We start from the raw sequence: 11,999 nt of genomic DNA on the forward strand, positions 1-11,999 counted from the left end.
ACCAGTCGACGCCATTTTCTTCAGTCTTTCTTACCGTGCGGTGCCCGAAGCAGAAGCAGTTCGCAAGTGCCGCCAGCTCCTGAGATTACGAAAATTTGGAAACCGAAGTCTTCTTAAAAGCTAAGTACCCCGTTGGGGAAATTTTTCTTGCCTCAGACCGATGTTAGACAAAGTTAATAATTGTATTTCTTGTGGGAAGCAAATACCGCATAAGGATTTCCATTCCCTCTGTATACCTTGTTTAGGCCCAGACCACGACGTCTTGGTGTGTCTTTTTTGTGCTACATTTAACAAACGCACTATTAAGCGTCGGGCGGAGTTCGCCCAGCATTATTTTGGGAAAGCATTTAACTATACTATGTCGTCGTATACTCCGACTCCGGTTTTGTCTAAAAAAACGCAGAGGCAAGGACCGACACACGAAGTCCGCTGCCTCTACCGACACCATGCCAAAGCCGACTACACGTGGTCCGGTTCTCAGCGAGGCGCCTATGCAGCCCCTGACTACCGACTACATTTCTTTGATGGTGTCTCCTGTGCCCGAGGTCGCAGGCTCCTCGGCCCACACCCCGACTACAGATACCGAAGCCACTCTTGGCATTGAAACTCAGAATGTGGACAGGTCCACCTCCACTCAAGGTGTCTTCAGACCTTCCTCTTCTTTCTCCATCAAGGCTTTCACAAAGTCTAAAGCAACCATGCACTCTGAGACCATCTACACAGGGCCCATCTCCAGGCCCCATGCCCAAGAAACAGATGCTTAAAATGGCTGAGGATTTAATTACTCTTAGAGGTTCTCAGCCCCCTCGGACAAAAGGCCTAGAGTGGAGGAAGATTCCCCCTCCTCTGATCAGGGCTCCATTATTTCAGAGCACTCTGATCAGGAACATTCTTACTCCCCTTTTGAAGACTCTGATGCGGAGGAGTCCATCCCTTCTGTATCCCCCTGAGGATTACTCATTTGGGGAAACTTTGCATACCTTAAGGGAACACTTCCACTGGGAAGGCCAGGATTATTCAGATTCCAAGAAAAGGCTCAGGGAATTTCTCTTGCTTCCTCAGCACAGGCCTCTGGCTATACCTCCTGTCTTGGACATCCTAGATGATGTTTACTCAGAGGCCTGCCTTAACCTAGACTCTCTACCTCCAGCTCCAGTTAAGCCTGACAGGTACCTACAGGGTTCCTGACTCTCACCAATTTCTATACAAAAGCCATGCTGCTGACCCAGAAACCATCTCACAGGGCCCCAAGGGAGGTAAGGCCTCCATTGCTAAAAATCCATTGCCTTCCGAGAGAGATTCCAGATCCTTAGAAAGGTGGGGAAAAAAAGTATATACCTCTGCTACCTTATCCATGAGGGCCTTAAACTGTCAGTTTCATATGCTAAAATACCAACAGTTTTTGTTATCACAATTGAAAAGTAAAATGTCACAACCTGAACAACCAGACTTGAAGGAGTTGCAGGATTTGATGCATAGTGCAGAACAAGTGGGTAAGCATACCTTACAATGTGGTTTTGATGCTCTAGAGGCCTCATGTAGCGCTGCTGTTACAGGATCATTCATACGTGTAGGCATGCCTGGCTCAAGGAACAAGCCTTGCCTGATCATGTCAAAGCTAAATTACTAGACGCCCCTCTTCAAAAGGATGTACTATTTGGTGCTAATGCTGAGGAGGTATTAAGGAAAAGGCTAAATCAATGCAAACTGTGAAAGAATTTCTACAGGTTCAACCCCCACAAGAGATTTCTCCCCGGGTCTCTGCTGAAAATGAGCCAAAAGCTCAGACACTTAACCCGGTTAACAAATGTATACTAAATAGACTTGTACATGGCAAACATTTGTGATTCAGGGGTTTACCAAACAGTCTTTGCAGGCAGTATTAGGATAGGGGTGAAAAGAATTACTGGGCAGTCATCTGGTGATTTAGCTCATGTTTAAATACATGTTAGAAAAGATTTATTACTTGTTTGTCGGGCTTTGGAATAGTCTACAGTGCATAGTCTCAAAACAGCAGCACATTTAAGGATAGAGCAGATTTGTGTAATATGAGGGATTCTGTTCCTCAAAGGCCAAATGGTGTGAACACAAGTGTTGCAGAACACACAAGTTGCAATATAACATTGGCAGAGTAGTGTGTCTACTTTTGTCTTTAAAAAATGTTTGGGGCTAGAAAGATGAAAATCCCTCTAGTTGACTCTTAATATTTCAAGTTCTGTATCTGAAGCATAACTGACTTTCACCAATTTCTTGACATGTTTTTCTAATAGATCTTTAGAAGCTTTTCATATTATTCACTGTTGCATAACAGTTGAGACTTTGAATAATGTGTCGTCATTGTTTTGAGTTGCAACTTGAGGGGAAGACTTGGCCTGCAAAGGTCTGTCCATTCTAGTCAGAGGAATCTGACCCCATAGGGGAAATGGTTTCCTCTTGACTGGGGACACCACACAATAATTCATGATCTGAGTACACTTGCAGGTTCTGGAGGAGTAGCAGTCTTGAACCAGTCTCATCAGGGCATGAGGGGCTTGTGAATGATAGGAGGGCCTGCTCAATTTGTGCTGTGGCAGGACTGTAGACAGTGAGCATCCATGCGTTGAATGCCATGGTAGTGCGTGTGGAGGTGGTGACCACCTTGAGGTGTCTGCTTGCAGGTGGGCGCTGGTTGTCTTTATCTTAGACCTGCAGATGTCTTTATCAACTAGAACTGAGGAAATCCCCTTGGTTATCCAAAAAATTAGTCCCGAGGAGAATTGTCCAGACTCTTGATAGTTTAGGGATTTAGGCTGCAGGCGATATGATGTGCACTAGTCTTCTGAGGGGCATTGCCATAAGCCTCATTCCAAGTACACGTCAGAAATGAGAATTGTGAATGCCCCTCAGCAGATGAGTCCATAAAGCCTAGGATGACTTTTTATACTCCAGAGTTATGTTGGTGTTCCAGGATGTCATCTCTTGCTCTTCAGACAAAAAAAAAATTAAAAATAAAGTTGTGCTTATATTCATGTGGGTTTCGTGTATGTAAAGAAGGGGAAGGGTGCAAAGCTCTGAAGGTCAGGCTGAATGGCAGGCCTTTTGTGCTAGAAGCCCCAAGTGATCTTTATTGTTTAGTATTGCATTGGTGGTAACTCTTCTGTTGCAGAAGACGCGCTCTCGTCTCTTGCCACAGTATGAGTGTTTGTGTGTGTGTACTGAAGGTTATCAGTGTGTTAGTTCAGGCCCAGAGTAAAAAAGACGAGTACTCCAGTTGTGAAAACTTTTATATCGTCTCGCATGCTGCATCTACAAGTGTAAGTTCTTAACATATTTAGACTGTACATTCTTGTAATAGACTGCTGCAGAACACTACAGATTAGGTACAATATCCAGATTTAATTATTTCTTTTGAACCGATATCAAGGGTATACTTATGATTGATCTGGAAGAGCAGATTTATCCTCGCATCCTTCCCTTCATCCTCTTTGGCAGGAGGCTGTCTTTTTTATTCAGCTTCTTGAGGCTGTTTACTGTGGTATGTTGTGGGGATAGAAAGTGTTCTTGGCAGAAAGTGTTTGCTGAGCAGTCCTAAGTCCTATGGTCCCAGTCCTGATTGTTAATAAGGATAGGCCTGCTCTTCCAGATATGATGTGATATGTTCACAACTTGCATGTCTAAATGGTTCAAGTTGAATGAAAGTCTTCCATTGGGTGGAAGCCTGTAGTAAAAGGAAGAGCTGAGAATGAGACTGCAGTAGCACTTAGACTGGGAAAACTGGGGCATCCATGCTTCCTATACTGTGGTGAAAATAGAAACATGACAATCAGGACTTACACAAGGTCAGCAATGAGGAAGAAGCCTGGGGTTGATATATATTTTTTGCAGTAGTTCATGGGAGAACAGTGTAGAGAACTGGTGCATCAAAGTTTAGTGGCTAAATTTTAGGTAATTGGACAGTAAAAACCTACAAATTGCTGCCAGTCTCAACAAAACTGTGGTGTTGTGCACAATGGCACTATATGGACAAGAGTGTTTCAAAGGTCGTTCATTCCAGAAGGGGAATATGTGTTATCTTTGAAATGTGTCGACCATAAAACCGTAGCATTTCAAAGATGCACTGCATTTGCTTAGTGGTAAAAGTACTTTGAGGAGAAGCTGACGTTTTCTTCAACATTTGTACCTTGAGTAATAAGGGCGAATGTGCTGCAAATCATTCCAGTGGCTTGGATATAGAAGATGACAAAGTGGGGGGGGGGGGGACTCAGTGAGGCAGACTGACATAATAGGAAAGTGAAAGGAAGGAGGTCAGGCAGCAGGTGTTTTCAGAATTAACCAGACTCCAGTAAGTTGTGTCTGGCGGCAAATTACATTCCCGATTGTACAACAACATCAAGAAAATAGAGATGAATTGTGGATTGTTTATGGGTTCTTTTGTGGGGATTGGGAACTGTTTTTTTCATAAGACTGAAACTCTAGTAAGGTACAATGCAAGATATTTCTTGATTTTTATTTAATGCTGTTAAAATATTAAGCTTCTGCTGCTGTTTTTCATCGTTCTAGGTTCTGAACGCATTTAAGAACCCTGATGGCAGTACCATGAGTGGCTTTCGTCTGGCAAATCTTAGTACAGGTGAGAACCACCTCCTCCTCCCTGCGACTTTCAGCCCTTGGTTTTGAATGGGCAGCAGTGACAGAGACTTTAACAACTTTTCCTAGATTAGGACACGTGGTTGGCAAAGATCAGCCAGTCGTGCACAGATGGTGCCAGTCTGAGACAAATGGACTTGTGTAATATCTTGAACAATATTGTGTAGAAATGTCAGACAATGGTACTTTGTTTTAAAATAAAAAAGAAAAGTTTTTATTCCTGAAAATTCTGATGCTTTTGGCCTTTTTAATGTGTTACAGTAAACCCAACCTTGTTTGATTATATAGCGTTCTTCTCCATGAATGAATCCCTGCACTTTTTCAGGTTGCACACATTTTAAAATTTAGTCAGTTTTTCACTTTCGTCACAATACGTTTTAGATCACCTTTCACTGAAAGTGTGCTAATTCTGTGTGGCTGAGCCCAGGAAAATTCCATTCTTCTCACTTCTGTGCTCTTCCTTGTATTTGAGAACACAAGTTTCCACTAAAAAGACCTTAATGACTTACTGTTTCGTATGCGGGAGGAGCATCTATACCTGTTCCTCCTTGCTGAGTGTAAACCTGCATTTAAGGTTTTTGCCCAAGCAAGTAAAAATTTAGGTGATTTGTCTGTGACATCTAGCAGTAGTAAATATTGAGATGTGTAGACTTGAACGTTTCTTCCTACAGTCAATTGGGGAAAAGGAAACTTTAGTGAAATCACTTAACGCAGTTTGGTAAGGCTGAAAGAGAACAGTTAAACTATAGCCTTGGTACTTTGGAGAGAAAATGAGCTTCAGATGCAGTGCATTTACATTGTCTGAATGCTCATATTTTTCATTTTATAGGTTTGTGAAGGGTGTGTTAACTGAATTTATTGAACTATTTGGAAGGTGGGATAGTGAGGTACTAGCACTTTATGAATTGACTAGGTGGAAAGGAAGCAGACCAGACAAGTTTGTTGACAAATTTTGGAGGGTATGGTTTGATTTGTGGCCTGTTATTCTAAAGTACTTGTGGCTTCCTTTGGGTGACACAGGCAGTGAGAGATCTGAGTATCCTCCGAGAGGGTGTATGGCATCTTGGGGTGTGGAGAGAGGCTTAGTGGTAAAAAAAAAAAAAAAAAAAAAAACAATAGTCTGGAGACGCACTAAAATTTATGCTGCCAGGCTGCAGTTCTGTCCTGCAGCTGAAAGCGAAGTGTTTTCTGTGCCCAAAGAAAGGAAATCAACCTTGTAGGGAGTTGGGCATTTCTCTGTTTGGGTTTAGATAGGCAATTTCAGTGTTTCTTATTGATTTATCTTCAGCCCAGTGAAGGAGCTAATGTCTTCCACATATTCTGCCCAGACCATAGGCCATTTCCTCTCTAAGCCTTTGTGCATATTAATGAAGGTTATCTTCAAAATACCTAAAGCAGTAAAAGCTTAATAGTTTGCTTTTAGAATGTACTGTTACTTACTGTAACAGTAGTAAGCTAGAAATTCAGTGATAAAGAATTTTTAACAATGTGCCTTACTACTTGTATACTGTACAACAGCGGGGTATATTCTGTATACCAAGAGCTACATTTGTCTTTCCTGTTTGTCTTCATAGGTAGGTACTAGGCTATTGGCCTGAGGGCCTATGTAAGCCTAGCCAAAAGGTACCCAGGCTTTTGCCACCCAAGAAAATTATTTTCCTGTGCCACTGTCGAACAGAGCCACAGAAGTGTAAAAGTTAGTATTAGGCTAACTGCCCTTGTGGGCCATTTCAGGCCTAGCCAGTTACCCCATGTGAGATTCAAACCCTGCACCTTGTCTGTAAGGTAAGCAGCTCAACTATTATGCCATCCTCTCACCTTGTAACTTGCCTTTTTGGGTAAACAACTTTACTGTTGACTTTGTTCCCCTTTATCATAGACTGTCCTCTGGGGCTATGCAAGCTTTTGTCACCTTCAAGAAAAATTAGTTTGGTGGGGAGGATTAGTATGTTCATGTCATTAACTTTGCATGTTTGCTGTTCAATTCAATTTTATTTATTTTTGTGTAGTTCTTAGGAAATGTTTCACAACAATCCTGTGAAACAGTATTTTCTATACACAGCCCTCTGTCACACTCTGATCTTTATTTTAAATATGCTGTGTCATCTTTGAGTGAAGAAACTTTGTTCCTTCCCTGCATTCTGTATTTAATGCAAGTCTTGGCCACAACAGCTTTAAAGGGGAGATAGGAAAACAGTTCTCTTGTGTTTTTTGCTATAGTAATGTACTATTTTCCGCCTCAGAATGCCATAATGTGAGCACATTTCTTTTTCTGTTTGGTCTCTTTTCCCATAATCTGCTTGAGTTTTCTCAGTCTTCAAAAGGCAAGTTTCCCTTGCCATACAAACTTATACCAGATCTTTGCATTTAGAACTACTGCTTAATGATGAGCTGGTCAGTAGACTGCCTGAAACTTCATCCATTGACTTTAGTTGTGCTTTTTACATTGTAAACACAGACCACAGTAAGCAGTTTCTTCTGCAACTGCAAAATTGTGCTTAGTTTATTTATTTATTTATTTATTTATTTATTGCAGTTGGTTTACCAGGATAGTCCATTGGGTCAAATAACCCGTTTTCAATGGAGTCCTGGGGAGAAAAGCTCAGAGCAGTATGTTACAAAAAGTGATTCATACTAGTTATACAAAAACTATAACACATTATAAATTATATAATAATCCAAAGTATTTTGACACCAGCAAACAATTTCAAATAAACACAAAAGAAATAGCTATGACAGAAGATTAGATAAAATTAATAGATTATAGATTATAAAGAATAATGCAAGAAAATTTTGAGTTTATACTATATTCAAAATACTGAATCAAGTTTCAGAGAAATAACAGACATTTATGAAGGAAGTACTTAGGAGGTGAGGGCTAGTGCAGTTTTCCCTATAAAGTGAAATGATAATGTATATTAGTTATGAGTAAATAATCAGATAAAATGCAGGAGGAATCAAGGTGAAGAAGGAAGATGGCAATTACAAGTAAATTAGCTATGAGGGATGGGAAGTTGACTTTAAGTGTAGGAATTTAGTGCCTCAAGACTATCATTGGTATCTGGTTTCTTTACTTTGAGACTAGAATCAAAAAGGGCTGTAAGTTACCAGAGAATTGAGTAGGCTCAAGTGCTGCAAACGCCTAGAAACTCTGTAGGTTCATGTTCCCATTGTGTGGGAAAGAAAGTGCTCCAACTTCTTGGTGGGTGAAGTTTTACTTGGCAGTAGCCTTCTAGTGCTGAGTGAAATGAGCCTGGGAGGGAATTTGTGAAGTATCACGTGTTCATTCAAACTCTGTACATGGTGAACGCAGAGGAAGCTGAACACAGAGTACAAGAGCCCATAGAAGGGTTAAAGCAAGTCCTTGTTTGTATGTGGAATTGTAGGGATAATGTTTGTAAGGAAAAGTGAGTGCTAAGTCTAACTATGTTTAGGAAGGCACAGAGCTTGAGTGCAGCTGCAGTGGAATATGCTAAGTTTGTTAGTAATTTCATGGTCCCTCCCATTTCACTGCATGGTAGTTGTAGTTTGTCTTCACTCAAGCATGTTAGTAGACTGCCCAGTGTCAGGTTATTGAAAGTACAGTGGGAAGTATATAGCGGAGTTAATTACCAGGTTCAAGTTTTAAAGTGGCATGTTTTACACTTCAGATGGAGAAGCTAAGCTATTGATTACTGTTTGTAGTTGATGTGGTCTTTAAAAGCCATGTCAAAAATATTGTTCAGTTGCTGCATCAGCAGATAAGCTTCTCCAGAATAACATCAAACTCAGGGCATCTCTGAAGGACTTAATCTGATGTTTCACAGTGGCATGTCACAATGCCTGAAAGATCAGTTGTTTTTTAAATCCTTACAATTAAACTCATTTTAAACTGGCATTTAGATGTGTTTGTAAGCTTTAAACATCTCATCAGGTACGTATTTTTTCTTTTTACGTAATCTGATCATTCTAGGATACTGTGCAGAGCAGCATGTTTGAGATTTGAAACTGAGTTAAGACTTGGAGTGTATTAAACGCAAGAGCCAGATGACTGTGAAATGTGTGCTAATTGATGGAGAAACTTTACTTACAAACTGCTGTTGGATGTTAAATAAAGTAGTGGCTGTTAAAACAGAATTTTATTGCACAGCTCTAATGCTGATGTTTGTGGCTTATTTGTGAGGTTCACGTGTGGCTGCAGGGGCTGGGAATTTTCTGGATTTTTCATTACCTGTTGCACTCTTCACTACAAGTTGCACATGTTCCAGAGCAGTGCCTTTTTGGTTTACACATGGGTGTTGGTTGCTTAGTGGAGAGATTTGCTCTTCAGACTGCAGATTAGATTTGTCCATTCTTTACAAACTGGACTTAACCGAAGAAACTATGTACATATGCCCATTAGGGAGACTTTCTGCCAGTTCCACTCATTCTACAGTAACTGCAACATGGAAACAGTTTTTCCACCCCATGTAGCATTGATCAAGATGTACTTCAAGATACCCTCCATCATTCCACTTCAGTGCTTTTTTTTCCCCAAAATCCTACCCTATCCTTAACAGCACAAATGTCTAAGTCTTCATACATTTACAACAGCAAGAAATTAGAAAAGCTGACTGTGTTGAGATGTAGATATTCTACTGAGAAGTGTGCTTTCATGCAGAGGACATGGGTATATGAAAAGGAAATTTGTGTAATAAACTTGAAAGTGGTGTGCTGCTTGAGGGATGTTTTATCCTCGCAGAAGATGCAAAGTTTCATCTGTCGTGCCAGAGTACTTTTCAAGGGGTGAGTTATGCGACTGTACATTGGATCAGAACGTTTAACTACAGAGCACTACACTAGGGTACTTGTTTTCTAACGTTTTTGTTACAAAGATGCTTATTATGGGAGAATTGCAGGCAAGCTTGGTCAGTGATAAACCTGCTGCTACCATTCTTTGTTTCGGCAACAATACATAGCAAACCCATCCAGGTGAGGGGGACTAGCAGAGCTACTTGGGAGCCAGGGGTGAACTGTTTGTAAGGTACACCCACCAGTTATATGGTTTCACAATACCTACCATGCAAACCTTGTGCTGTGAGAAAGGTAGGTTTGCTTTAAACGTAATTGTGGATTTTATACTTCTGACTGGTATAGTGACTATTGTGTGGGCAGGAGCAGTTACACTTTTGTGAGATGAGACTTGAGGCAAAGAAGGTGGAGTAAATGTTGAACTTCAAATGCCACACTGAGCTAGATCCTTGTGCTGGATACTGTGCAGAATTAACTTAGTCATGTCACTCGCTTGTTCCACACTCAAGTGCATTTGAAATAGTTTGCAGGGTAGCATCTTAAGTGCCCTAGAATCACTGGTGTCCTGCTTTTAGGCAGGATAAGTAGCTGCTGTCTGTCCGTTTTTGCAGTTAATAAATTATTCAGGCTTACAGCAGTTAATTTTTTTGTGAGCCTTCTCTGTAAATTTGCAAGAATGACCATGCCTAAAGCTAGTCGCCCATTTTGGCTTCAGTAACAGGTCAGTCGTGCTGGTACATAGGTGATGCACCGTGCTTGCTGAATTGTAGTGTAGATGGGCATCAGTCATTTCTGTATTTGATTCTGCATGCTTCTACAATGTGTACAGTTGCCTAGCACTTCTGTTTTCATATTTGTTGAATTAAATTGCATTTTACTTTTTTTTTTTTTTTTTTTTTTTTCTTGCTGTTAAGGTGGGATGTTAAATTTTAGAGTGGAAGTTGTGTTAATGCAATCAAGAGTTGAAGGGGCTTGCAATATACCATTTCCTGTACAAATATTGCTTCTATTTTAAATTTCTAGTTCCCTATAGTTGTGAGAAGTTAGGTTGCACTACAAGACTTATCTTACTTGGCATTTTCAAAACTCGAGACCCAAGGTGCAGATATATGCTACACTGAACCCATTTTTAGTACCGTTTGCCCAATTCTGTGCCCTTTCCCCATATTTTAAGTAATTGCACTGCCTGACTGCACTGCTTTTCATGCATTTTATAAATTGCCTTTGGTTTATGCTCCTATGTTTGGCAGAGGTGGTGCATCCCCTGATGGCAGCTGCATTCCTTTTTAGATTCTGCCCTTCAAGCTAGTCAGTTTAGTGTCTTTAACCCATTGTTAGTGACATTTTTTTTTCCAATTGCTTAAAGTAAAATGCAAGCTGACGTTTCCTTTAGAGTTGCGTTCTAAGGATAGATGTGTCGTAGGATGGAGTAGGAGAGTTTACAAACACTTGAACTGGAATATTTCAAGCCCTTTCATTTATAGACATAACATTGTTTTGATTTGTATTGTTGGCAATTTATTTTCCTATATGTAAAAAGAATATATTCACTGACTAACTCTGATCCCATCTATATTTAAATGCTGTCCCCAGGTTACAGCCATGGTTTCGCCTACGTGGAATTTTCACACTTGGAAGAGGCCGTCAGATGCATGGAAGCCAATCAGGTTGCTTTATTCATCGGTCTACCACTTAAAAGATTGGAAGGGTTATCTGAGGGGTGTTGGGGGAGGAGGAGAGGAGGGAGAGAAGACCAAGAGATGGAGCTACTTCCTTTACCTTCATCCATTCCTCCTCCTCTGGTCAAACCATTTTTAAGTCAAGTATTTCTCAGTTGTGTGTAGTGATAGAGGAAGCTTGACCTTCAGGTCCATGAATTAGGTTGCTTAAAATTGCCCATTGCCTTTCTGCATTTTGGCACAGTCTTTATACTCAATTGCCGAAGTCGTTTTAAAAAAAAAAAAAAAAATTTTTAGGTTTTCTTGGTTGATGCCAGGGTTCAAGAACAGCCTGTCTTATTTCAGAGGTGATACTGTGGTTTGTTTTTCTTAGGTTTGGAACTGGGTTTAGTGCTTACCTGATAAGTCATTATTAATGCTTATGGAAAGAGAGTGCTTTGTATTGGTAATGTGTGATGGTGTTAATGGTGAAACCACCCCATGCATTGAATATTAGGTTTGGATGTGCACTAGCTTGCTGTAAAATTTAAGTGAACCAACACAAAGATGTAATCGTTTAACCTTGTTAATCTGGACAGTAGTAGTACATATACATAGCAGAAATGAGCCCCCCCCCCGCACCCCAAACCATTGCTGTTAAGTTGTCCACATTAGCATACTCTTAATGCAAGTGTCAGGCAGGGTAAGAACTGTACCTAGGAAATAACCATTGTAATTGTACTGCTGGGGCAGTTGACCAAATGCCGCTTTTGTCAATTGCCTGTTGACAGCTGTACACTGTAGAACTAGACTCTTAAAACAGTAAATTGAACATTTTAGTAGTTATGATTTCAGAAGTTCTTTAGTGTTACTCTTTGTAACTGGTGTCACCTGTAGTATTTCAAAACAGTTCAGGATAGTGTATAAATTCGAGCGTTTAACGGC

General features: G+C 40.6%; 2 protein-coding genes across 2 annotated transcripts in view; both read left to right on the forward strand.

Moving 5' to 3' along the window:
• The window catches only part of LOC122807833 (RNA-binding protein 6-like), a gene marked incomplete in the record, with an annotated part of 356,906 nt that extends 352,053 nt beyond the window's left edge, over positions 1–4,853 (forward strand). The window contains 1 exon segment of the mRNA XM_044078932.1: positions 4,540–4,853. Coding sequence (XP_043934867.1) covers positions 4,540–4,656 — 117 coding nt within the window.
• A 5,889-nt stretch (positions 4,854–10,742) lies between these two features.
• Positions 10,743–11,999, forward strand: part of RBM6 (RNA binding motif protein 6) — a 689,827-nt gene continuing 688,570 nt past the window's right edge. The window contains exon 1 of the mRNA XM_044078933.1: positions 10,743–11,063. Within this exon, the coding sequence (XP_043934868.1) occupies positions 10,977–11,063 (87 nt within the window). The 5' untranslated portion in view covers positions 10,743–10,976. The remainder of the gene's footprint in view (positions 11,064–11,999) is intronic.

This window comes from Protopterus annectens, chromosome 7.part1 (assembly GCF_019279795.1).
Source record: "Protopterus annectens isolate FY-2018-M chromosome 7.part1, PAN1.0, whole genome shotgun sequence".
In the NCBI taxonomy this organism is placed as follows: Eukaryota; Metazoa; Chordata; order Ceratodontiformes; family Protopteridae; genus Protopterus; species Protopterus annectens.